The sequence below is a fragment of the Labrus mixtus genome, chromosome 11, assembly GCF_963584025.1.
Source record: "Labrus mixtus chromosome 11, fLabMix1.1, whole genome shotgun sequence".
NCBI classification, from domain to species: domain Eukaryota; kingdom Metazoa; phylum Chordata; class Actinopteri; order Labriformes; family Labridae; genus Labrus; species Labrus mixtus.
This window is the reverse complement of record NC_083622.1, coordinates 15,180,130-15,207,758: the sequence shown is the minus strand read 5'-3', so window position 1 is coordinate 15,207,758 and position 27,629 is coordinate 15,180,130. Positions and strand designations below refer to the sequence as shown.

The 27,629-nt window shown below is 43.3% G+C and overlaps 2 protein-coding genes across 3 annotated transcripts; both read left to right on the top strand.

The window, feature by feature from the left end:
* Window positions 1-385: 385 nt before the first annotated feature.
* trim35-28 (tripartite motif containing 35-28) lies at window positions 386-5,333 on the top strand. Its single transcript, XM_061050262.1, has 7 exons — window positions 386-484; window positions 818-1,254; window positions 2,376-2,471; window positions 2,597-2,827; window positions 2,918-2,940; window positions 3,104-3,222; window positions 3,410-5,333. The coding sequence occupies exons 2-7, from the start codon at window positions 832-834 to the stop codon at window positions 3,943-3,945; spliced, it is 1,428 nt and encodes a 475-aa protein (XP_060906245.1). The 5' UTR covers window positions 386-484; window positions 818-831; the 3' UTR covers window positions 3,946-5,333.
* Window positions 589-27,001, top strand: megf8 (multiple EGF-like-domains 8). Of its 2 annotated transcripts, none has more exons than XM_061050261.1 (44): window positions 589-711; window positions 7,176-7,365; window positions 7,477-7,640; window positions 7,738-7,947; window positions 8,088-8,268; window positions 8,497-8,585; window positions 9,452-9,665; window positions 9,762-9,945; window positions 10,987-11,132; window positions 11,227-11,337; window positions 11,471-11,622; window positions 11,769-11,870; window positions 11,980-12,127; window positions 12,495-12,658; window positions 13,019-13,222; window positions 13,512-13,709; window positions 13,873-14,133; window positions 14,257-14,375; window positions 14,489-14,620; window positions 14,896-15,009; window positions 15,187-15,270; window positions 15,780-16,019; window positions 16,613-16,797; window positions 16,935-17,148; window positions 17,251-17,491; window positions 17,622-17,754; window positions 18,203-18,453; window positions 18,827-18,937; window positions 19,034-19,152; window positions 19,236-19,473; window positions 19,594-19,765; window positions 19,903-20,066; window positions 20,194-20,329; window positions 20,422-20,653; window positions 20,746-20,872; window positions 20,972-21,182; window positions 21,752-21,966; window positions 22,060-22,255; window positions 22,368-22,536; window positions 22,653-22,845; window positions 22,936-23,106; window positions 23,274-23,404; window positions 23,676-23,808; window positions 23,903-27,001. In XM_061050261.1, the coding sequence occupies exons 2-44, from the start codon at window positions 7,188-7,190 to the stop codon at window positions 25,400-25,402; spliced, it is 8,637 nt and encodes a 2,878-aa protein (XP_060906244.1). In that variant the 5' UTR covers window positions 589-711; window positions 7,176-7,187; the 3' UTR covers window positions 25,403-27,001. The 2 variants fall into 2 exon arrangements, with proteins under 2 accessions (XP_060906244.1, XP_060906243.1); XM_061050260.1 differs by lacking the exon at window positions 589-711 and adding an exon at window positions 5,567-5,932.
* The last annotated feature ends 628 nt before the right edge of the window (window positions 27,002-27,629 follow it).

The window sequence follows — 27,629 nt, the reverse complement described above, 5'->3', positions numbered from 1 at the left end:
CAAAAGACATGTTGTTACACCCTCAAACTGCTGAACGTCCTTTGGAAAGTTATTTGGTTAAACAATTTATTTACAGATCGTTTTTTATTTATTTTTACCTAAATGGAAAAGGAAACTCAAAGTTCAAGTTTTTTTTAAAAGTAATTATGGCTAAAAAAAACTGTTTTTGCTGCTTCACTATATGACCCTAGTGCTTTTCTTCTTCTGAGTTTTTTATTCTCCTTTCATTTTAAATATTTATGTTTATTATTAATGTTTTTTTTCTCTCCGTACAGTCTCAACATCCCTTTACAATGTCTGTGTTTAAAGGTTTGTGTTTAACTCGTTTAACTATGAAAGGCTGCAATAAAATAAAAATAAAAGCGTCATATCCACTAGAGGACAGTGTTGTTTAAACCCTGCTCTGGTTTGCTCTCACTAAAACACGGAAGGAGTTTAGAGACAGCTAAGGACCAGGGGATCCTAAAAAGTCTCCAGTCAACTGGTCTGTATTTAACATTTTAAAATATTCACCAAACCCCCTTGTGTGCTGAGGCAAGCGTGACACTTTTCTAAGTACAGCCCACCAGAAATCCTTCGGAGAAGAGGACACCGACCAAAGAAGAAGAAGAAGGGCGGGACTGGTTTCGTGTAATATTTACAGTCTATGGTTTCGTGCTGTCATCTATTTCTGCTTTTAAGGCTGTCCGTGATACTACGTTTTCTCTTAAAGTAAGTTCGGCTAATTGGTAGAAAGGATCACGTCTCACACAGAGCCCAGTAAATGTACATTTGTCTTGTTCAGAGTTTTGTCAATAACGAAAGTAAACTTGAACAGGGCCCGGGGAAGCCATGGCTGACAGTATGGATGAAGAAATGTCGGAGGAGCCCGTACCTCTCCAGAAGGACCTGACTTGCCCCGTGTGTCTGTGCATCTTCCGGGACCCCGTGCTGCTCAAATGTAGCCACAGTTTCTGTCGGGAGTGTCTTCAGAGAAGTTTCAAGAACAACAAAAAGTGTCCACTGTGCAAGGCGGACTTTGAGGAAGGACATGACGTCTCCAACCGCGCGCTCAGCGACGCATGTGACACCTTTCTTAAACACTCACACCTGCGGCCGAACCAGAAACTTGCCAGTGGGGACATCTGTAACCTTCACCTGAAGCCTCTGGAGCTCTACTGCGAGAAGGACGAGGAGCCAGTGTGTGTGGACTGTGTGTCCCTACATAGTACACACAGACTGTGGTCAGTGAGAGACGGAGCACCAATATGTAAGGTAAAGTGTTTTCACCTGGGGGGGGGTGTATTCCTTTCAGAATAAATGTTAACGCTGGAAATAAAAGAAAAACTTGATTTGATCTACAAACCAAAACAAAAGACTCGGACTACACAGTGAGGCTACAAATTCCTGTAGTTACACAATTTTCCTCCACAGTTATACAATAACTGACTTATTCATGACACTCTATATTTTTCAAACATGCATTACTTAGTTGTTGATGGTGATGTCTAAATCCAATGCTGTGGTCTATCAGTTTTTGCTGTAGTTTATACAAAAATACCCTTCCACACCGCTGTGCTAAACACAAGACCTCTGCCTAATCCTTGAACAGAAAATTCAAATTTACCACAGCCATATATCATCGTCCTGACTCGTGTGATACATTTATCGAATTGCTGGTGCCTAATATCGAGATTTTAATTTAAAAAAGCAGCACTCTCTCATGGCTCTTCATGGTGCTTATGACATGAATTTCTAACATGGACGTTAATTGACACAGGATACAAGATTAAAAAGACAGTGGTAGAAGAGGTTAAATAAAAAAAGTATAATGAGAGGTGAAACTGACACCAAATTGCAGTAAAAATAAACACATTAATCCTTCACTTAACCTTTTATTAGAGGCATTTTACATTGTTTCAGTTAATCAGATATGGAAATGTATTAGCTTGTGATTGCATGCAGTATATCAATTACTGCAAAATTGCTGCATTATGATATTAACATACTTGTAATCCACCTATCACATATTGTATCAGATCATATTGTGAGCTGCCCTGTGATTCCCACCCCTACAGGTTACATTGATGACAATATTAAAAGATTGTACTTCTTTATTTCTATCAGACTTTTCATCTGCCAACCCTCTTCCCTACAAACTCATGCCAAGAACGCCTTTGGACTGGAGTCTTTTATGCACCTTTATGCCTTGCCTTACTTGAAATCAAGTATTTGTGGTCACTTATGATGACCTTCAACCCACCACTATCATATGACAAGAAATGATCTACCCCAGTGTGAATTCATGTTATAGTAACCAGGCACCTACCTTAAAATGTTTTCTTTTCCTTGACATTCTTTGCTTATGGTTACCTCTATTTTTTTGTCTCCTGCAGAAGGAGCTGGGGTTCAGAGTCCAGATCTTTGAAAAGAAAGTGGACTCATACAAGAAAACAACACATAAAATCAGCATTGCAGTGGAATACATCAAGGTAAAGTTATTGTCATGACTGTCACTGTGTTATTCCTTCAACAGGAACTGCTACACCTTTAAAGAGTCACACAACACACTATATCTCATGCCTATATAATCAATATGTGCACTCTCCTCTTTTAGCAACAAGCTGGGCAGGCGGAGGAGCAGATCAAGGCAGAGTTTGAGAGGCTCCGACAGGTGCTTGTCAGAGAGGAAGCTCTGCGTCTGAAAGCCCTTGCTTCTGAGGAGGAGGAGAAGATTCTTGCCTTACAGGAACTGAATGACAAAACAAAAAAAGACATTGTTGCCCTGAAAGAGCTCATTGACTCTTTGAAGAAAGAGATGGGAAATGAGGATCTTCCCCTCCTGCAGGTAAGAGAACGCGGCTCATCCACACAGTGCTGAGAATGAGTTTTGTCTTTGAGGTTGAACTGATCTTGGTTATTCTCTTTTGTGTTTCAGAATTTCCGGAATTTAAAAAGAAAGTAAGTAATGGTAAATCTTACTGCAGGCATAACACGTATCGTGTGCTAGATAATATAAAGGTAAACATCAACTGTAAAGTAAACTGGGAAGTATATTTTTCCATTTACTTTTCATGTGAATTTAATGTCTCCTACTAATCCCATCTTGCCATCTTTGCTTTAGAACCCAGTGGGATGGTGAAGACCGTCGCCTTGGTGAAGACTGTCTTTTGAATATTGGCAAGCATGTCGGCGCTTTGAGCTTCAAAATCTGGAAAAACATGCAGGCCCATGTCAAATACAGTGAGTAAATTACACTGTGGGAGTGAGGAATGAGGTGTTAATGACTGGGAGACTTTACTTCAGTTTGACCTCTTTTGGGTTTTGGGGAACAGTTACTTGAATATTGTCACAAACGCCAGCATTCTTGTCTGTATAATCGTTGTTTGCAACATGGAATTAGCCGCATCCTGTCTCCTCCTGTGTGCAGATCCTGTGGTTTTGAACCCAAACACAGCCTCTCCGTGGCTGTCTTTGAATGCAGACCTGACCAGTGTGAAGGAGAGCCCAGAGCGGCTGACCGCCCCTGACAACCCGGAGCGCTTTGATTCCTGCGTCTTTGTCCTGGGTGTTGAAGGTTACACCTCAGGGAAACACAGATGGGACGTCATTGTTGGTGACTGCCCAAAGTGGGTCGTGGGAGTGTGCAAAGAGTCAGTGGCTCGTAAAAAGAAGTTCACAGTCTCTACAAACCGCGGCGTGTGGTTAATAGCACTGAGGGAAGGGGTGTACACTGCCTTAACACCTGAGCGTACAAAACTAGAGGTGCAGCAGCGTCTTGAAGTGATCAGAGTTAAGCTTAATATTGATAAAGGAGAGGTGTCATTTTTTGATGGGGTAACAGCAAAGCACCTGGTCACTTTAACTCATAAGTTTGATGAGAAGATATTTCCTATGTTTGGCCCTGGGCTCCACAGTACACCGATCATCCTGGCTCCAGGAAAAATGGCTGTACACACTTCATGATATGCCTTTATACAAAAAGAGCTTCATGGCTGTAGGTCTTAAAATTGTAATTCTAATTAAAGGCGAGAAGTCAACATCACTTTAAGGATGCACTCGCACTAGGCCAAGGCCCCATGCTGTGCTGAAAGCCCGATTGTCCCCCCTCCCCAGTCCCCCTCTGGCCTGCACTCAAATTTGTGAGCATGATACGTGGTACCTCTTGTACATACGTCATCATGTTGTAATACTGGATAATCGCGGATATTCCCAAAGACCTCCGAGTTCTTGTGGGTTTTATCCAGCTGACTCTGAATATTCGCATCTATCTAAATTTTGAGTTAATACTCGACCTCTGCATCTGACCAACATAAGCCTGTTGTCGCTATCCTTTAAAATGATTGTCGAAATGAACGGCCGCACTGTTTGGCTATACGTTGCATACCCGTGTTTGTGCTCATGCATGAGTAACCATACCGTTTAGTGGTGACATAACAAAGGGTAAGGTTTTTCATCTGCTTTTTTGTGTGCAGATGAAAACATTTGTTATGAATTGGCGCTATACAAATAAAGACTGATTGAAAGATTGATTGATAGCTTGCCAAAGCACACCTTTTTCAACCGTGCCAGGGCCAACAATTTGTCACTTTATAAAATAGAGATAGACCAGAATAAAAAAAAAAAAAGAAATTGCCAAAATAACTTCTGAAGGGTTTGATCAAATATTCCCTCTTCAGTTATTAATGCGCAGAATGTAATTAAGCAAAATCCTCTTTTATACAAAAAAACCGGGAATTAACTAACTGGGAATGCAATATTTAGGTTGCTTTGCTTTTTGGGCTTACAGGGCTGTTATATACAGTTCAGTCAGGAATATAAAAAGTGGACTGACTTTACGTTTGGAAAATGTGCTCTATTGATTGTTCGAGCACTTTATTATGATGTTGATTCTGCTCCAACTGTGTGGTCTAAAGTGTTTACATCAGGGGTGGGCAACTGGCGGCCCCCATCAACCCTAAACGTGGCCCTCGGGTCATTTTTTTACATATCAATTAATTGGAAACATTTAGAAAACATGACACAATCTGCCATGAAATCATGAAAATCTGAAATATGTACATAATAATATCTGACAACTGGTATATGTTAAGATAATAATTGACCGTAATTGTTTTTGTATCTTACAATTTGGCCCTCTGGCAGTGAGAATTAAATGAATGTGGCCCCTTGCTGTGACCAAAGTTGCCCATCCCTGGTTTACATGATCTGTGGTGTTGTGTTGGTTTTGATATAATTGTATTATGGATGCTGTTCATCAGTGTGGCCAGGAAACAGTTAACAGGATATACTCCACTACTCTTCATCTGTATGCTGTTTCCAGATGAACTCTCAATAAAACACATTTAAACCAAGCTGGATGTTTGGTTTTTTTTAAATATAAAACAGGACATCAAAAACTTGTAATAGCTGTTTGCAAAGGAAGGAAAGTGCTTTTTTTAGAGATTGTGCTGGTTCATCTTTCATATCCAGATGTTAACAAGTTTGCTCCCTTCTCCACTGGATGGCGGCGTTGTGCTTTAATATTTGCAGCACAGCCTTTTGTGTTTGCAACCACTGGTTGTGCTAGTCAGCCGAAAAACACCAAAACAAGGAGAGATGGACTGCAGCTATCCGCGCAAGGTTTCACTGTTAGTCGGTGGCCTTTCCAACCAATGAAAGAGTAATGGACTTGTGATTACATGACGAATAATTACTTTAAAGAATGACTTATACGGGTAAATGTTGTAGCCGCTCGCGATTACGCATCTGGATCTGTCTGAGTCGCTGCGGCTAGCTCTTGAGCAGGCTAGCCGACCACTGTGTTGTAGCCTCATCTGCAGGGACTCCCAAGTCAGGAGCTACTAGCTGTCAGCCTTGAGCAGTCAGTAACGTGAAGTTATCTCATGTGGTAGCTAGCGTTAAAGGCTCACCGAACATGTAAATCATCATGGGAGCAAAGAAACAGGAAGTGGTGAGTACGGTCATAAAGACTGGCCTCTTGTCTGTTAACGGGGCTCAGTTAGCTACTGTAGCTTAGCAACATTAGCTTTGTTGACATAGTCTGCGGGGAGCCCCTAGTTACAGAAACGAGTGGGCTTCTTCTTTATGTTAAACTGATGTGAAACATGTATTTAACTTCTACTTTTTTCTTTTTATTACTTTTCAATTTGAACGACACTCTGTTACATATTTGGCCCGTGTTGTGTGATTGGTGCAGTGGTTACTGTAGGGCTATGAGTTAGCTTCATCAGAGCAGTATATTCTCCACATATCTCGAAATGCACAATATCAAACAAATCACTTTAGATTTGTTTAATTCAACAGAACAGAGAGCAGAGTAGATAACATAAGGGTCATGCGTATTTCAGCTCGATTCCTGAGGAAAATCAGTCAGTAAAGAGATAATAATGATAATAATAATAATAATAATAATAATAACTTTATTTATATAGCACCTTTTAAAAACGCAGGTTTACAAAGTGCTTTGACAAACAAGAACGCACTGAACCAAACACAGATAACATTAACAACAGCAAGAACATAACAAATGCAAAATGCTAAAAATAATTAAATACAATTCAACAGAAAAGAACCCAAAGTGCACAATTGTGGGGCGGCAGTAGCTCAGTCTGTAGGGACTTGGGTTGGGAACCGGAGGGTCGCCGTTCAAGTCCCGGTGCGGACAAAATATGGGAGTTGGTCTGGTAGCTGGAGAGGTGCCAGATCACCTCCTGAGCACTGCAGAGGTGCCCTTGAGCAAGGCACCAAACCCCCCCACCATCAGCCCATGAGCGCCCACTGTGGGCCGCTCCGTCACTCTGGCTTCTCTCCATTAGTGCATATAGGATCCTGTTTCTGCATGTGTGTGTACATTTCAGCCTATGTGTGTGTTCATGACTTACAGAGTGTAAAAACTGAAATTTCAATAAAGTAAATCTTAATCTTAAATCTTAATCTTAATCTTGATACCCAACAGACAGCGATAACTTGATCACGGTCAGGGAATGCAAAAACCACGAGAATTTGTTTTCCTTATAAATAATCCACTGTTCTGTTTGTAACTTGCCCTTTTTTTCAGATGCTCGACTTTTCTGAATTGTTTGGCTCTGTCTACATTTGCTTTACAATTACGCTGCACATTTTTTGTTGGCGACACGTTTATTAAGACCTAAACTCAGTGATTGCGTCTTTGGCTTTATCTTCCAAACAAACAGGCTGTGCCAGTAATGGCCTTCCCCCTCCCTGTGTGCTTCATCCTGGCGGTTCTGCTGTTGGCTGAGTCACCAGTGTGTCAGGCGGGGGACTGCAAGGGCCACAGACAGGTGTTGAGGGGACCACCAGGCTATGTCACAGATGGGCCAGGAAACTACTCTGTCAATGGGAACTGCGAGTGGCTTATCAAAGGTATAATAAACTATGAATCTAGCATGTCAACAGGAACATGTATGTAAAAAAAAAAAATTCAAACTTGCAGGCTGTTACACTTTTCTTTTTCCACTTGTTTTTATCTTTTAGCTCCCAGCAACAGTCACCGCATTGTCCTAAATTTCACCTTCATGGACACAGAGTGTACCTATGACTACATTTTTGTGTATGATGGAGACTCCTACCAGAGCCCTCTCCTAGCTAGTCTGAGCGGAAACACTCTGCCTCAACCTATCGAGGCCAAGTCTGGAAAGGTAACGTAATCAGGAGTAAATGTCGTGACATCTTTATATTGCATTTAAACCATAGAAAATGCTAATTCTGTGTCTGTTTGTGCATTTTCTTCTTCAGATGCTGCTTCACCTCTTCAGTGATGCTAATTACAACCTGCTGGGCTTTAATGCGACCTACACCTTTTCTCTGTGCCCTGGTGCATGTGGCGGTCATGGCCGCTGTGATCCCTCTACATTAAAGTGCCACTGTCATCAGGGTTGGGGGGGAGCTGCTTGTACAACCCCTCTGTGCTCCCAGGCTTGTTCTGTGAATGGCCAGTGTGACAAGGTAAGACTGGGGGAAGGCATAGGTCAAATAAGCCTTGAAAAACAGACAGTCAAAATGTCACTCGTCCTTCCCTGAATAACCCTTTACTATGTCCATTGGCTGGTATTTAACTGTATCTTATTCTCTGTGTTTTGCAACAGAAAGGAGACCGTTGTCAGTGTAACCCAGGCTTCTTGGGTCAAAGCTGCCAACTTGGTTTCCATGACGATAGTGGGGCCGGGCAGTGGTGGCGTGTGAGCGAGGGCAACCCCTACACACCTCCCAGGACAGGTTCTGCTGGTGTGTACCTGTCATCCACTGGAGCCATGTACTTGTTTGGAGGTAAGAGCTTCTCACTATTACACGGATCTCGTTTTTATTATTAAATCTACCAATCCACATGTTCGCATAAACATGGTTTATTAAGTAGATTAGATTAGTGTTACATTTTATCTTTAATTTTTTTTAGCTGTGGTCTCCCAGTTCACCGTAGTGTTACCTACTGCCTAATAGTGTTATAATGATTAATAATATCAACGTATGTTAATGAATGAACTTCTTCTCTCCCAGGGTTTGACCTGAACAGAGCTCTTGGTGACCTGATCAAATATAACTTCACATCCAACCAGTGGGACAGCCGGTCTTATGGTCATTCTCCTGTAAGTGACACACACACACACACACACACACACACACACACACACACACACACACACACACACACACACACACACACACACACACACACACACACACACACACACACTCCTTGTTCTATCACTGGTAGCCTTTTTGTGTTGTGACAAGGTATAAAGAAACCTCATTTGTTGTGTAAAAACTAAACACAAGTGGGAGTGGGTTGAAAAAATGGGCTTGATTTGTTTATCACTTGAGTGGAAAAGATCTTGAGTCTGAAGAATAAAATAGGCAAACACAAAAAGATATCCAAGGCACTCTGTTCCGTTGTTGCAGACCAGGTCTGACACCTTTTTAACTTCACCTGTAGCCATGAATCAATAAAGGCTTTTTAACTTTTGTAACAGAACTGAGTGCCTTGAATTTCTTTGTGTTTTTGCTTACTTTACTCTTCAGACTCAGATGATTTTTTTCACTCAAGTGATAAACACATCAAGCCAATTTTTTCATCGTGTCATTCCACCCTCCCCAAAGAGCAGCTGTTTGCTGTTCAGCTTGATTGAGTACCCACGCAGCGCTCCTTTCCTTTGATGTCCTGTACAAGCGGGAGTGGGTTTCCGAAGCTTACCAGTAACTCATTTGTATAAAACAGATGTGAATGTATATTGTGTATATTTGAGTGTGTGTATACCCAAAATATGTTGGATGTGTTTAAGATAATTTGACTTGAAATAATTGGATTTCTAACTTAGTGTGTAAATGTTATTTCAATATTGAACAGGTTATCGCATTGCGGGCTTCAGCCTATTTTTTGTGCATGTGTTAACACAATCAATGGAAGATAAAAGTGCTCATGTTTAATCACTGTTGCCCTCTCCTTTTCTCTCAGGTGGCTCGCCACTCTCACACTGCTGTAGAGTGGACGGGCAACATGGTGATCTTTGGAGGAGAGCTGGCAAATGGTTCTTTGGCTAGTGATGTGTGGATGTACCGTCCACTCCATGACGACTGGCAACAGCTTGGCTTTTCAAATTCACTAGGTGCTCCCAAACTGGCCAATCACGCTGCAGCTGTAGTGGACAGTTATCTCTACGTATTTGGAGGTGGGGGTTTAAGTTTTGTTTTTTGTACGTTTATCAATTGGGAAATAAATCAACATGAAATGGAATGGGGTTTTTTTCTCTCTTTTTATTTCCCAGGTCGCACTGAGGAGGATATGTTTTCCTCCTCTCTGTATCGGTTCGGCCTGCACGGCTCTGGACGTTGGGAGCCCGTTCAGCCCACTGGTGGGAAGCCCCCGGCCACTGCAGGACACTCCATGGTTTTCCACAGCCCATCCAGGACTCTGCTGGTGTATGGAGGCCATCGACCGACTACTGCCAGGTACACACCCTCTGTTGCATGGGTCTACTTTGGATGCACATGCAGGTTGTCAACATTTTGCGCACACTTGTCCTGGATGTGATTGTTGACGAGGGAGGAGAACAGCTAGATGCCTAGTTTATGTTTTTGTTTGTTTTGTTTTTGGTGATGTAATGGTTTCTCAGTATCTGATTTTGGCTTTAAAAGAGGGGGCGTACAGTCAAGGCGGAAGCAAGTGGAGATTTTGAGGTTTAGAATCGATTTGTTACAAAGAGGGATTGTAGAATTTTTGGTCAGTTACTAATGCAAGACAAGAAAACAGTGTGTAAATATGGCAAGAGACTGATACAGATGGCACAACCAACACGACTCAGCACGTGAAATGATAACAAGCTGCAAAGCTTTAGGACACCAAACATAAAAACATACGCTGGGAAGCGGATTTGAAACCCACTAAACAAGTGCAAGAGACACTGAGATTATTATGTGCAGCGGTGCTTTAAGGATTGAGGCTGGTGAAGCCAGTTTTTATGACTGAACTTTTCAAAGACATGATTGTCAACTTAGGTGAGAAAAAGTTCAAACAAATGATGTCTCTTTTCAAATCTTTCTGTGCTTCAATGCCAGAAATACCGACTGCACCTTTGTTTCATTTAAAGCGATTTACCCGTCTGTGCACATGTATTTACCTGATTTAAGATTTGTTTCAAAAAAAGGAAAAGGGATATTTTGCATTTAAATTGTCATATTAATTTATATTATTATTTATCTTCTTGTGAGTTGATTGTTGTTGGGTCTGCAGATCAAACACTTTTGTCCATTCTTGGCTGCACACGTAGAGTTGAGTTGTATCACTTTTGTACGACTAGAAAAGAAAACAAACAATTGTCTCGTCAGAATATTTGCTTATTTTAAGAACTGTATTTAAAGATACAGATATGAATAGCAAAGGTAGAAATTGTTTGAAAGTAAATACATACTGAGAATAATCCGACGAATACTTTAAAGAAATGGACATCCATATAGATACTAAAATACACTGGCTTTTTTCCTTCTTCTTAGATTCAGTGTGAGGGTGAACAACACCGATGTGTTCCATGTGGACAGACGCTTTTGGACCTCCTTCCGTTCCCGTTTCCCGGCAACAGGCCCCAGAGAGAGAGCTTTTCACTCAGCCACCGTCATTGGCAACTACATGGTGGTCTATGGTGAGCACCGAGAAATGTAGAAAATACATCATCCACTTTCATCAGTCCTTTTCTGTGCATACTGATCTTTTATTTTCATGCATGTCTCTCAAAGGAGGTAATGTCCATATTCACTACCAAGAGGAGAAGTGCTATGATGAGGAGATCTTCTTTTACCACCTGGGCTGTCACCAGTGGGTGTCTGCTGGGGAGAGATGGTCACTCAGTGAGTTTAAACACACACACACACACACACACACACACACACTCCAGTTTTCATCCACAGATCGTTTTCTATGTGGTTGTATCTGAACATCTGCCGTTACGAGGATTAAAAAAAAAGTTTCCTTTTGTATTAGGGGGCGATGCTGTGAGAGGGCGTTACTCGCATGTTGCTGCTGTGATGGAGGGACAAGTGCTGCTGGTTGCTGGGGGTTACAGTGGTGTTGCCCGTGGAGACCTGGTGGCTTACAAAGTACCACAGTTTGTCAGTAGTGATCAAGGGGACAGGGTGAGTGAAAATACAAGACAAACAAAAAGTCATATATGGAAAGATGGGCAAATGTACATATGCTCTGCAGGCGAAAGAGAACAGAAGACGAGAGAGGGAATAATGTATTGTAATACAGTACCTATATGTGTGTTTTTTTTTACCAGGATGCTGTTTGTGCTGAGGCGCTTGATGAAAGTATGTGCCTAAAAAATCCTGAGTGCAGCTGGTGTGAAGGCCGCTGTCGAGAGTACCAGCCCACTAATCCGGTAACACTTCACTTTGCACCATTTGGTCATTCACTTGTTATGCATTCCTACTTTATGACACATCTGGGATTTCCTAGGAATTTATAAGCCCTTGTTTTGTTTTTCGAAGTGTGGCAGCACTGGTTGCCTGGGCCTGGCGCGTTTCCTGTCTGATTGCCAGTCCTGTCTGGTGTTCAGTGGCACTCCAGCCTCACTTGCCCGTGCCCCTGGGGAGTTCGGTTGGTGTGTTCAGAATGAGTCCTGCCTGCCAGTGTCAGGTGAGACCCAGGGAGGGAGGAAGGAGGGCGCAAGAGAAGGGTTTAAAAAAACATGTTTGGTGCTGACATGGGAGGGACTAGACTCTTGTTTGGCGTCTCTCAAAAACAGAACAACATTGACTTCACTTCACCCTGCTGAGACTGGACAAGCTACTCAGACCGTGGTTTGACTTGCTTGTCCAATCCCGTCTTTCCTTTGGTGCAGTTAGGTCATGGGGTTTTACTCTTTTTGAGAACACGTCACACAAAAGTCAAAGATCAGGCCCCTTTCAGTACAGTAGTAAACGTCAGGAGACTGCTGTATGATGAGATTTAAAGAGGTCAGATGTGTTCTTTGTTTGCTGACCTCTCCCTCTCGCTCTCACAGAGCGAAGTGCGTGCCGTGTGGACCAGATCTCAGGCGCGTACGGCTGGTGGGGGGAGCGTACCCTTTTCCTAACCTCCCTCCACTCCTGTCGCACCGAGAACTATGTCCCGGGACTGCACCTGCTCACCTTCCAGCACCCGCGCAACGACTCCCAGCCTGACAAGGTACGGAGTCCAAATCTCAAGTGCTAACTGTGCTAGCTGTGGTTGTACCTGATCCCCTCTCTGCTAATACTTATCCCTCCTTCCTCCCTCCAACATTGCTGTAACAATCTACTGTAGTTATCCCTTTTGAACATTATTGTTTTTTTCTGTTTTGTTGTTATTTCCTACCTTGTGCTTCTGGCTATCTAACACCTTGACTCCAATGCTCACCTGTAATTTTTCGCTTTCTGCTTTACAATTCGCTCATTGTGTAGTCTGTCAAACTTGTGCAGCAGTTTGAAGAGAATAGAGCTTCTGTTGATGTGTCTCCACTTCTGTCCATTCTCCACCACCCTCCATCCTCCTCACCCCTTTCGCCAGGTGTCCATCCTCCGCAGCACCACCATCATCCTCAGTCCCACCACAGAAATGGACGTAGCCTTACAGTTCAGGGGCTTCATCCACCCGCTGTGGGGTGCCCCTCCGCCTGCACCTCCTCCCATAGACACTGTCTCCATGTGGGCTCGCATTCAGAGGCTCCACTTTGAGGCCCGGATGGCGACAGGGCCTAACTCGAGTCAACTGGTAAGGGAAAGTGCACATCAATTAAAATGTGCAATGCAATGTAGAAATACATTGCAATAGCTTTTTTATCATTTCAAATCACTGCCTCAGAAGTCAAAACTTTAACATACTATGACTATTCATCCTGGAGTCATCATATAATGCGAAACCTTAGTCCGCTTGCATTTTGAAATTAAATAAATGAGAGATTTTTAAGATAAGAAGTACTTATTTGACGCCACTTTGACCTAACTTTTTTTTAACTTTGTCTTTGTCAAACTCTCTATGCACCTCTATACAAACTGAGCAGGAGGTGGTGGGACGTTGGGCGGCCCAGCAGGAGAAAGAGTTGAAGCTGCTGGCTCGCTCAGATGGGAGTAGATTGTTCTCTAACCTGACAAGAGGAAATCATTACCTCGTTCAGGCTGAGGGCTACCTTAACAACTCAGGCTCTGGACAGACCAGTGAGATGGCCCTCATCTGGAACAGAACTCTGCCTGGAGGGAGTGTGAGTACTAGCACGTTTAAACCCTGTGCTTCTCTACAAAATGAAAGAGCTTTAACTGTTGCATTTCTGTCATTTTTCTACACAATGAGTCTCCTTCAGTAGAACAAATCAGCTGACCTCAAACCTTCTTTTCTTCCCCCATAATTTCCCCCTCTCTTTCTAGGAGATCTCCTTCTTGTTTTTGGAGCCGTACCGCTCAGGTTCCTGCTCGGGGTACATGTCATGTCTGGCCTGTCTGTCCGATCAGTCCTGCGGATGGTGCCCCTCTCTATCACGCTGCCTACTGCGGGACAGCCCAGACCTAGTGCTCTGCCCGGAGGGAGAGAAGGGGGAAGGCAATGGAGAGAGTCAACGCCATCTGCTGTTGGCACCGCAACACTGCACCTTGTGTGAAGAATACAGAGACTGCTCTGCTTGTACCCAGGTACATCTCACAGAACACCTCAAAATGTGTATACAAATATATATGTATCTATAACACATATTACAGTTCCATTTAGAGTAAGCTGGTATTATGATTAATACAAATCTATATTTGGCCCACCAGGACCCTTATTGTGAGTGGCAGATAAACTCCAGCAAGAAAGGAGACTACCAGTGTAGCCGTCGAGGAAGACTAGATGGTTCCATACGTGACCCAAGAGGGTGTCCTAAAGTCTGCAACCAGTGAGCTGAAAACCAATATTTTTCAAACAAAAACTCAGATTTGAAATCATTTTAACAAGAACCTACAGCCGACCCAAGTCTAATCTCTTTTGTCATCTGTTTGTGCTGCATAGGAGAAAGACCTGTGGTGAGTGCCTTTCTAACTCCAGCCAGTGTGCATGGTGTGAGTCTGCCCAGGCCTGCTTCTATTTCGCTGCCTACCTCACAAAATACCCCTACGGAGAGTGCAGGGACTGGTACGACAGGTAAAATAAGGAGATTTTTAAGCCTTTTCCTTTTTGTATGTATAGGTACTATAATCATTATGACAGTTGTACATACAGTTACCTTCTTATCCTGATCACACCTTAAAAACATATATACTATAAGACTCATGTTTCTTAAACAAATATGAAACAAAGACCTGACTTAATTATAAGTATACGGTTTGTGATAAATTATGAATATTTCCTCTGCCAGTGACTTGAAATGAACTTTTGATCAATCATTTTATATTCTCCTTTATTCTTTTACTCGTCAGTGTTCATTCGGTTCCCCAGTGTAAGCAATGTTCAGCTCTAAGCACGTGCACAGACTGCCTGCGGACGTTCCAGTGTGGCTGGTGTGGTGATTATAACAACCCCACTATTGGAAAGTAAGTATGGCAAATATATTACTTTACAGAGAAACACATACATACAGTACAAACACATCTGATTTGTATAACTTGTAACGTAATCTCTGTTCTATCAAATAAATGATCAAATAACTGTAGTTTTGTATTGTTGTATTCTTTATTGTTTTATTGAACTTTTCCTTCCATCTTTTTCAGATGTTTGAGGGGAGACTGGGCAGGAATGGACGACTCGTTGGTTTATAACTGTAGTGTTGCTGTTGCTGAAGCTCGGGCTGCAAAGTAAGAAATCTCTTCTAACACTTCTATGACGTGATGCGGTACCCTGTCATCTTAAGACCAAATATATTAAAATATGAACAATCATACACTAAATATTGTGAGTGGGTTGTTTCTGACCGGTAGAATTTCTTTTTGGGGATGATCCACTTTTAGATATGACAATTAGCTAAAGCAACTACTGCCTCTTTCAAAGAAGCCCTCACATGTTTATTGAGGCACCTTATAACTAAGTATTATAATTAACATTTACAGTATTCATAAATAAATAAAATCCACATATTCCAGTCAATGTTTTGTCAGAAAAAAATAAAATGTTATTGATAATAGCTTTTAAAATGCATGATAATAATAGATTGCATTTCTTAATGATGTAGAGAGTTTCTTTTCATCACCTGCAGATACAGTAGAATGCCTGCCAACTTAAACAGATCTTCTACATACATAGCTTTGACATGATAAATGGATAGTGCATCCCTATCAGCCTTCTAATCACTGTCCTGCTCCTCCAGCCCTGAGCCCCAGACCTCAGCCCCGCCTCGACCCCTGGACATGGAGATGGAGCTGGAGCACTTGGAAGACGAGGAGCAAGACGCCATCTGGTCCTACCCCACCTGCCCTGATGTAGAGGAATGCAGGCTGGGCCTCCACAACTGTCACCCCTACGCCACCTGTATCAACACTCCCACCTCCTACGAGTGCCACTGCGAGAGAGGATACACGGGGGATGGCACTCTGCACTGTAACCAGACGTAAGGATCTCTGTTGATTCATCCTCAAAGTCGCTCTTGTACTCTTGTACTCCCCCTTCAATCATTCTCCCACACACGGCAACCTATGCTGTTGAAAAATGAAGCCATTATGGAAGTGGAAAATTCTGCAGTTCCTTGAGTGTCCACTAGAGGCTGGCAGCAAAAAGCAAGGACTCCCCCTTAAGTCTGATATTAAAATGTCCACTTTTACAGCAAAAATAAACACGTCTACAGGCTCGTACACGAGACAGTTTGAGTCTCAGTAGCTCAGTTAGTGAGGGGGTTGAATTTTTCGATACCGCATCTGTTTTGATTATATTAAGACTTAAAGGTATGCATACATTTTCATAATACGGGGTGTGGCTTAAATAAAGTTACAGGTGGGGGAGTTGTAGCTGTTTGCGAGGAGGCTTAAGGCCCGTCTCAGCTCTACCTTTTTGCCTGTTTCTAGATCAATCGAAAGGTATGGGGAGATAGTATTTCCAATTCCGCAACTGCCATCCTTGCGCTTCATAACGCCACTACATCCATGGGTCACTGAGACTACATCCATGTTTTATACAGTCTTTGTTTTTCCTACGTTTATCCTACAGGTGCTACAATGAGTGTCGTGAGGGCCAGTGCAGTGGTAGCCCACGGTTTGAGTGTGAATGCTCGCTGGGGTGGACATCTGACCCTGCTACTCTGGTTCTCAGTGGTGTTGAGTGTGATGTGGATTGCGGATGCAACTTCCATTCCACCTGCATTACAGCTCCAGGGATCTGTGACGAATGCCAGGGTGAGAACTTCATGTGTGGTTCTTTTCAGTATCTTCTCCATGCATCTTTAGTTATTTAACTCGTACTGATCCAGACTAAGGTGGTGGAGTCATACACAAGTTTTGGCTCTTGCTGACATCCTTCCTCTGTCTTTCAGATTGGACTACAGGCCCCCACTGTGAGCACTGCAGGCCCGGTAGCTTTGGTTTAGCCCTGTCTGGTGGAGGGGGGTGTGTGCAGTGTGAGTGTAACGGCCATGGCGACCCTCTACGAGGATACTGTCACAACCAGACAGGCCAGTGCTACTGTACCCACAATACTCATGGACCACACTGCGAGTCTTGCCTGCCTGGTTACTATGGAGACCCTAGGTAAGAACAATTAGACATTTTAAAAAATATATTTGTTTTTAGTTTTTTATTTAAATTTAAATTTTCCTCATCATGACTTGTTTATCTTTGTCTGTCTAAAAGGAACAATGGCACATGTTACCGGCAGTGTCAGGGCCGTTCGGTGCTGCTCTCCTCCACCTCTACCAATGCCATTCCTCTGTCCTCTTCTCTGGGATGGCGAAGTGGCACAGAAGGTAAAGGAGGACTTTCTCATTGCCTGTGGGTCCTCTCTGTGACTGAGAACCTGGCACCTTGTCTGCCCAGACAACTGTGTCCCCCGATAGCACTCACACTACATCCAGACTCCCACACCCATTGTAAAGTGAGTACAAACTTGACCCTTGTACACACACGCCAACGCCCACACTCAAATGATCATGTTAACTGCTATAGCATCATAAGGGTCAGTTTTGTCTCCGTTTAACTCTCTCTATTGTTGTTTTGTTTTGTAGAGCTCCTATGTCTATGTGTTTGATGGCCTTCCTCGTTTCCTCAGCAACGGCGTTGTACATTCCGATCACAACCTGATTGGGGCATTTTGTGGCACCACAAGGACTCAGCCGATCACTGTAGAGGCCACCTCAGGTATCCGTCGATCATCATTGAGTAATAAACAATTTTAGCTAGAAAGTTCTGCTTTGACATGAGTCCATTCCAGGCAGACTGCAAGAGCTGAGTAATAAAATGTGATTAAGTTGGTCTTTTTGGGCTGCCGTACATCCTTCACAACACATAAACAACAAACTATCCAATAGATTATGTTACCTTAGGAAGTCAGTTACAGTCAACCCTCTTAAGATGTTACACAAACTCTTAATTTTCTCTAATAACATGAGGTAAATGGGTGTTGATGTGCATTTTGATTTGATAGTTTAACTAATTTTCCATCTGTTTGACCTACATTATGACCTATACTGCAGCCAGTCAGTAGAGTTGTGCTATCCTTTCTTCATACAGTCTTTTATAGAAATCCTGAAGTGTTAAAAGACACAATTTAGTTTTTACCATATTGTATTTTCCCTTCCACCACCAGGTGTGATCTCAGTTTACTTTGAGGCCAACGTCACCTCAAACAAACCTCAGGGCTTCAATGCATCTTTCTGGGTGCGGCGTTGTCACCACAGCTCAGATGACGGTGAAGACGGATCACCTGTGTGTCCAGGCGGAGCCCAGTGCCAAGGCGGCCTCTGTCAGTGTCCTCAGGGATATGCTGGACCGCACTGCGACCGGCCCATGTGTCCTCAGGATTGTGGAATAGCAGAAGGGAGAGGGGCATGTAATACAGTAAGATTTGTGGCAATTATTCAGAAGATTTGTTTTTATTTCATGTTGACCTTTTGGCACAAGTATCCCTTATATCTTAGGGTAGAACATTTTGGGAATGAATAAAGCAAGTAAATTGTAACACAGCACTATAAATGACAGATTATATATATTATTTTGTAGTTGTTTACGGCAACCATAGATTTTTGTGGTGACATGTTAATATTTTATTCATAAAATGACAGTTTGAAAACATCTTGTCTTACTGACAATAGTCATTTAACCTATTTACTGATATTACATTTCAAAAGACAACAGTTTTGAAATACTCAAAGTGGGGAGAACACATTTTGTTAGTTTTCTAACCACCATGTTTTGTTGTCTTTTTTGCCAGTCTCTGGGAGTGTGTGTGTGCACAGACAGCTGGGCCGGCTCGGACTGCTCTGTTCCTCGGGACTCCAACAGCTTGGTATGGGAAACACTTCTGGACACGCAACTCACCATGGTAAGGGCAGAACATAACCGAAACAGTAGGAAAACCAGCTTCAGTTTGCACAACTTCTGAATTCTACACACATTCATGTGCAACTCTGTTCCACAGAACCAGGCCCACAGGTTCCTCCACAGGATGGGCCACACTCTGGTATCTGGACCACAGGGCTACCTATGGATGTACGGGGGGCTCTCTCTGACAGAGGGCATTCTGGGAAATGTCTACAGGTAGGGGCACATTTTAGGTGACTTTATAATGCATGCACTATCTAGATGTACAAACTGAAGAATTTTGTCCCTGCTTGGTTTAGATATTCTGTGTCAGAGCACCGATGGACGCAGATGTTGACAAGCTCTGTGGAAGAAGGCTCCACTCCAGGACCTCGCTATCACCATGCCTCTGCACTGCTGACTAGTCATGAATCTGGCTCAGGAAGCATCTTAGCCAGTCACAACTTCATGTTGGTGGTGGGTGGTGTGACTCAAAATGGTGTTGCCATGGATACGTGGAGTCTCAATCTCAGCAGTTTAGTGTGGAGAGAACACAAGGTTTGGACTTTTATTTAGTAGAGGACAACCTATCTGAATAAAGGTGTTTTCTGTCTTTGTTTCTTTTCTTTTCTTTTTTTTTTATCTCTAACAATTTAAAATGTTCTCCATCTTTGGCAGAGCGCACTTCTTCCAGCTATGGCGGGCCACACTTTAACTGTCCGCAGAGACTCCTCTGTGCTGCTGATTGGAGGTTACTCTCCAGAGAACGGCTTCAACCACCACCTTCTGGAGTTCAGCCCTCATTCTGGAAACTGGACCATAGCCCCCCATACTGGCACACCCCCTACAGGTTCTTTTAATAATCTGCCTCATGCAGAAATGCAGTATTACATATCCGAAATGTTTAACAGACAAAACAAGACAGTTGCAAAGAGCACAATTTTTCCTTTCTTCCTTAACCTTGTATTTACCTTAAATTTCCTTTAGGTTTGTATGGCCACTCAGCAGTGTACCATGAGCAGACTGATGCCATCTATGTCTTTGGAGGCTACCGCTTTCATGTGGAGACTGTGGAGCCCTCAGGAGAGCTGTACAGTCTGTACTACCCCAACCTTACCTGGTCTCTGCTGGTCCCCTCACAGGGAAACAAGGTCAGATATCATTCACGTCCAATCTCAACCCTCATTACAGGCCTGTAAATACGAAGCCAAGCATGTATCTCCTACTTATGCATAAAGTTTAACTTCTGTTTCTATGCTATACCTCTATGCTATGCAGCCCCTGTCCCGTTTCTTCCACGCTGCAGCGCTGATCAAAGACACCATGGTCATTGTTGGGGGAAGGACAGAAGCCGAAGACTACAGTAACTCAGTGTCTCTGTACCAAATCAACTGTAACACCTGGATACAACCAGGTGACTGTCTAAATGTCATTTTGGCAGATTTATATGATCACATTAAAGCTTGCCTTTTCATAATCAAACCACTTTTCCTCTCTTTCCATCAGCCTCAGCGATAGGAGATCCAGTAAATCGTTCTTTGTCTCTTGCCATGACGAGCTGGGGGGGTCGTCTCTTCCTGTCAGGAGGTTTCAATGGCGTCACGCTGGGCAGACTCCTAACCCTGACTGTTCCCTCTGACCCCTGTGCCCTCATGCAAACACCGGAGGCCTGCAACACCACTACAGGCAGCTGCCTCTGGTGCAGGGGAACCTGTGCATCTTCTGATACTGCTGAGAGGTAATGTATTTTCTGAAGCAGAAAAAAATAGCACTCTTTTGTCGATGGTTATTGCAGCAATTAAACAAAATGCATCTGTCGCTGTCTTTTAGAATGGGCTGTTTCACTGGCCAGTCTCCTTGCTCGCCGACCCCTCGTCAGCCAGACCAGTGTCGCAGACTTAAGACCTGCAGTGAATGCCTCGCCAGACACCCTAAAACATTCTCCAATCCAACTCAGGTAACCCACAACACCCCTACTCTAACAAAGCTCAGAAAAAGTCCCAGTAAACCTACTACCGTTTGTCAGCTAAACTCTGTTCTTCACTGAATTTCTCAGCCTGCTCTACAGTGTAAGTGGTGCACAAATTGTCCAGAAGGGGCCTGCATCAGCAGCTCTGTCAGCTGTACGTCTGAACATGACTGCCGGATCAACCAGAGAGAGATCTTCCTGTCCAGCAACTGCACTGAGACCAGCTGTGAGGCTTCTGACTGCCCGAAGTGTACAGCATCTGGAAAATGCATGTGGACTCGCCAATTCAAACGCACAGGTACGGTGGATAGAAAGTAGATAGATCTATTATGCAGTTCTGATGAAATAGCTGGGTTTATGCATCTAGATTCAGAATCTGTGTTGTTCTTGTTAAAGGCTTTATATGCGTTTTCATCCAGCAGATGTCGCCCTTGAGCACCAGCATGAAACCCAAACAACTCGCGCTGCATTGTTGTGTTAGCATGTTAATCCTAGCGATCTTTTTTATGCTCGTATCTTCACACTGCATGTAAATTTACCCGAAATGACCGTGATCTAGAAATGCTTACGTGACATTCAAGTAAGCAGTGAGTACAGTATGTTATTCTTCTTTTCTCTAGTCCCTCAATTAAACAACTTTTATACGCGAGGGGATGAGCCGGCCGGCTGTCCCGGTAATGTAAACAAACTGAAGATAGGACTCGGAAAGCATCACAGACAGTGGGACTCGAGTGTTACACCCATTGTAGACAGTCATGACTCACAGAGTTATTTTCAGAGGATATTCTTGATTTCTATTACATTTAAGTGTGAAAAATCACATAGAAGTGCCCGACTGAAAATGTGGACTTGCTGTCATTTCTGCAGGTGAAACAAGGCGCATACTGAGTGTGAACCCCACCTATGACTGGACATGTTTCAGCTACGCCCTGCTCAACGTCTCCCCCATGCAGGTGGAGTCTTCCCCCCCTATGCCATGCCCTCCACCCTGCCACAGTCTCCATAACTGCAGCCTCTGTCTGGGCTCGCGAGGCTCTGATGGGGGCTGGCAGCACTGTGTGTGGAGCATGGCTTTGCAGCAGGTAACACTGCCAGGCTTTAACTTGACAAACTATTTGGGACTTTTTGTACCAAAGCATGTTTCTTCATAACTGATCTCTCTGCCCTTCTTCTAGTGCATGAGCCCCTCTTTCATGCCCCTGCGATGTGAGGCGGGTCAGTGTGGCCGCCTGCTCTCTGGGGGGGACTCCTGCTCCCCCCAGTGCTCTCAGCTCAGCCAGTGCTCCCAGTGCATTGCAAGGCCTCAGTGTGGTTGGTGTGCTTCTCGTGGAGGAAATGGGGCTGGTCGCTGTCTGCAGGGAGGACTTGATGGTGAGATATATCTTCTATTCACTAGATTAGCTTGCCATTTCTTACTAAATGTATCTAATTTGACGCATTTCTCATTCTTATCCACAATCGTCCTTCCATTCTTTTCTCCCAGGTGTGAGTGAGGGTGTTTGCCCACTGAGAAACAGCAGCTGGTCCTTCCTCCACTGTCCAGAAGAAGATGAATGTGCCAACGGTCATCACCACTGCAACAGCACACAGGACTGCCACGACCTGCCCCAGGGATACCACTGCACCTGCAAACATGGTTACATACTTAGCAGGTGAGATCAGGAATCAGTGTTTATGCTCTCAGCAGAAAAAAAAACTGTCATTAAAAAAAAATGATTGCAGTTAATACACGAGTTAATCAAAATCTCCCAATCTTTCTTCTATACAGTGTTTCTGGTCAGTGTGAGCCAGTGTGTGCACAAGGCTGTGTGAACGGGACGTGTGTGTCCCCAGGAGTTTGCCAGTGTCACTTTGGATTTGTCGGGGAGAACTGCTCCTCTCAGTGCAGTTGCAACAAACACAGCAACTGTGCCGGTGTTAGCAAACCAGATGTTTGCCTGGAGTGCCACAATAACACCATTGTAAGTGCTTCTGGTGAAACACAAACACGTACTGTAAATACAGGTTTTCCTTATTCACTGCTGATGATTTATCCTTTCCCTTATCTCCAGGGTAAACACTGTGAGAAGTGTAAGCCGCTATTTGTGGGCTCTGCAAAGGGGGGTGGTACTTGCCGTCCATGCCGGGAGTTTTGCAGAGGAAACAGTGGCGTGTGTTTATCTCGAGATGAACATAAGAAGGCCCTTGAGAACCCACGGCTCTTCCCCCTGGATACAAACAGCGTAAGTATCTGTCATCCCTGTGGCTTCCTCCTGATTATATTGTATATTCTTTTGTAGGAGAAAAAGAATACCACCACCAGTGGTGTGCTTACTCTAGTAGTTTTGGCGCTGTCTTAGTTCTGTCTTGTTGTCTTTCACTTACAATCTCTCTATGTCCCTTTTGTCAGATTCAGGACTGGGTGTCTGAGGGTCCCACAGAAGAGAACGCTGTTTGTGTGAACTGCCAGAACAACAGCGTGGGGGACAAGTGTGAGAGCTGCCTCAGTGGCTACTTCCTGCTGCAGGGGAAATGTGACAAGTAAGAAATATTTGCTGGATTATTTTGCTGTTACAACATTACAAATCTTAACTATGATAATAACAATAAGATATGACACTTCAATAGTTAGAATAATGCTGAGCCTTTCGGATTTATTCTGCATCAACATATTGTTTTATGACCAAATGATGCTTCAATTTAAACTCACCATAACACAGAAGGTAATATGGTGCTTTTATAGTTTAAACAAGGAAACACACCCTTTCCTTTCTCCTCACTAGTCCTTGTTTTTTTCTCCTCTTTGTTTCAGGTGTCAGTGTAATGGCCATGCAGACACATGTAACGAACATGATGGTACAGGTTGCCCTTGTCAAAACAACACAGAGACCTCTTCCTGTCTCAGCAGCCCCCAGAGCGACAGGAAAGACTGTTACAGACAACAGGTATGCACTTGCAAAAGATGATCTCAAGCATGGAAATCTATACAATATCACTTGTTTTTTCTCACATTCTTATTGTTTTGTTTTCTCTATCTAGTGTGCAAAGTGTAAAGACTCCTTTAATGGCACACCTGTGAATGGGCGTCAGTGCTACCGTCAGTTCAACGTAGACTCTGAGTGCTGCTTTGACCCAACGTCCCAGACCAACTGCTTCCATGATCCCACCATTCGTAACCTTCCCAAGGGGCGCACTGTCTTTTTTGCCGCCCAGCCAAAGTTCACCAATGTGGACATTCGGGTTACCATTGATGTTACCTTTGGCGAAGTGGAGGTGTATGTGTCCAACTCTCACGACACCTTCATTGTGGATGTAGACCGCTTCTCAGGGATTCACACCATCAAGATCGAGGAGGAATCAGCAACCCGAGGGACAACGACTGGCACAGAGAAGGATTCAGCCCCGTCCCCTATAAAGGTGTTTTCCAATTCTTCATCCAGTCTCGGAGGTCCTGTGCTTTCCCACAATCCACTGCAGCTGCAAGCCAAGGCTCCGGGGGCAGAGAGAGAAATAAGAGAGGAGCGGGCAGAAGGACTGATCACCTACATCACTGTATGGAAACCACAGACGGTGCTGATTGTTCGAGCCGTTCGAGATCGTGTGGTCATCACTTTCCCCCATGAGGTGCACTCCCTCAAATCCAGCCGCTTTTACATCGCTCTGAGAGGCGTGGGGACAAACCAGCAACAAGGAGAGTCCCAGGGTCTGCTGTTTCTGCGACAGGACCAAGCCCACATCGACCTGTTTGTCTTCTTCTCTGTGTTCTTTTCCTGCTTTTTCCTTTTCTTGTCCGTCTGCGTTCTCCTGTGGAAGGTTAAGCAGTTCCTGGACTTCCGTCGGGAGCAGCGCCGCCACATCCAGGAGATGACCAAGATGGCATCAAGGCCCTTTGCTAAACTCACCATTTACCTTGAGCCGGAGGAGCCTCAGCTCATCTACCTGCCTTCAGCTGGGGGAGTTGTGGGGGGCAGCACTGTGTCACTTGCTCATGCCCGCACGAGCAAGTTAGGAGGAGTGGTGGTGGGCCAGAGGGGCAGGGCAGGAGCCGTCTCCTATAAACACGACCCAGGATCGGGACCCACAGCCCACCACCACCACCACCTTGCCCTGGGTGGAGGGGGCAATGGCGGCCAGCACCTGCCTCTGCACTACCTGAACACCCACCACTATGCTAGCACCACAGCTGGAACCCAAGGCTCACACCATCATCACCCATCCACATACAGTGGCTACCAGCACTTTTGCCGGTCCGACCCCTTCCTCTCTCAGCTCATGGGCTTTTCCTACTCCACCTTTAAGGTTGGGCCCATCACTCTGGAACCCACAGACGATGGCATGGCCGGGGTGGCCACTGTCCTCTTCCAGTTACCCGGGGGTGTCTTGGCTCCAAATCGGGCCTGCCTGGGCTCCGCTTTGGTGACTCTGCGCCAGAACCTGCAAGAGTACTGTGGCCATGGCAGTGGAGGAGGGCACCAAGGGGCGGGTGGAGGGCGCAAGGGGCTGCTAGGGAACCAACACCTGACCACTATGGCTATGTAGGAAAGCAAAGATATAAATTTAAAAAGAAAGCAGGGATAAGAGGTGAAACGATAAGCCTGTAAAATATTTGATATATTATAAATTAATTTTTCAAAAGAATAAGGCAGAGACAAAGTCAAAACTAAAGAATTATGAAAGAGTCAGTTAACGTGAGCATTTTGAACAGAGTTGTACATACACTGTGTAATGAATAATTAAGTGTCTTTTATTGTATTATGTATTGCTTTACTGTATTTCAGTGCGTCACATGACCAAGCCAACTGTCTCTAGAATGCACTACAACTGCTATACGTATCAACGAAGCAATGTTTCGACCCGTCTGTGATCACTAAAGAGGTATGCGCACACAAACAATGAAGCTGGACTGTTGTTAAAATTCTTCTCATTGAAGCATCTGCTCTCTTTAGAACCAACATGTGCTTTATACCCCCAAAAGTGACAATCAAAATTGCCGTTAAGAACAAAAGACTTCATAAGGTGTAAGATTTTGATTGTCGGCTCAGCGCAGGAAAATTAATGTTTTTTTTTAATCATAGTCAATATGAGTGATTTATAATTGTAACGCAGTGTATGGCAGGCTTCTAAGCTACATGTTTTTGTTAAACGGACTCATTCACCTGCTCTGTTACATTGTATTTGTAATTCTGCTCATCTGCCTTCACTTCTTGCCTTGTCTGTGAGTCAATGGGCTTACACTGAAATCTTGTCTTGATGGAAATGTGTGGTGCGGCTCCTGGGGAACACAAAAACTAAAGCAAATGTTACATTTTCGGTCATGAATAGATTTTGTAAAAAAGATTTTCAATAACAATCTTTAGTTCTTGACCCTGTTACATTGTGAAACACTACAGAACTTGTCCGTAAAAATGAAAGAATTGTGTGTCCTTTTGAAACATTTCATCACATTTTGTTGACATAAAATGTACGCTGGTGTTTGGTTAGTTTTGCTGGACTGCTATTTTCAGGCAACGTGTCTGCGTAGATGATTGTATTAGCCAGTCACAGCTACAATTTGAGCAAGATAAAATTGGATGTGGAAAAAAATACAGTAGAAAAAAAAGTTGCATTTGAAAGTTCTCCTGGTGAGAGATTTGGGAAGACTTGTCAGCATTTCTTTTTGTGAAGAGACTGAATAACTTGTTCACTGGTTGGTGTCAATGTTAGTTTTTTTTTTGTTTTATCTTTTTGCACTGCATGGAGGCAATGAGCCCCATTATTCATGTGAAACACTAAGAGGGGAAGTCGTCCAGCCTCAGGAGGCACAGTGTGTCATGGATGAACTCAGAACGGTGATACTGGCTTCTTATCAAATTAACAAAATCATTAGACACTATTTTGTGAGCTGCATACAGTAAAATTAAGTACACGTAAAGCTCAAATAAATACTGTCACTATTTATAGCAGCCATCCATAAATAAGCATTAAAACCGTTTCCTGTCTTGTATCTTTTTCTATGTTTTTTTTGTTACCATACTTTATTTTTGTACATAACTGTTGTGTTTTTTTTTCTTGTTTTCAAAGAAGGGAACAGTGTTGAACAGAAGATTGCGTCAAGATTGTCTTGCCTGTGTCAGCTGAAATAAAGTCTGTGGAACATGAGTTTGTTTTGTACTGAGAAGAAAATATGATGATACTGCCATAAAGTACATGTTTCGATTTTGACATGCTAATAATAACTTCAAATTAGATCATTTTTTCTGGGTTTTGAATAGAGGTTTCTTATCTGTCTCTATTCAAACTCTTAAGAGCCAAATTTGAACACTCTTGCTTTTGGTGATTTTATTTGTTTTGTGTTACTAAATCGACATCAGTTGAACACTGCAGTTTGAAAAAGAGTCAGGGGATAACAAGTTATTTTTTATATAAACAAAAATGACCAAATGAACGGTAACAAAATGAGATGCATATAATAAAATAGAAATAAACATTACATGAGTAAATAAAAAACGAAATAGAATTCATGGAAACTTTGTAACTGCATACTTCCCAGATTGGGGTCTTAGTGAATAAATAATGAATTTCAAATGATGTCTTTTGGAAAGCCTTTACTTTATATCAACATCCTTCTAAATCATTTCTAATAACATGAAAATTAAGAAAAAATTATTATTATTATTTTAATTCATTTTACCCCAAACAATAGATACCATGCACAAGACAGTACCAGCAGCAGTAACATATATCTTTAACCCGTCTTACAACAGCACCGTACTGACATTCACCCCCC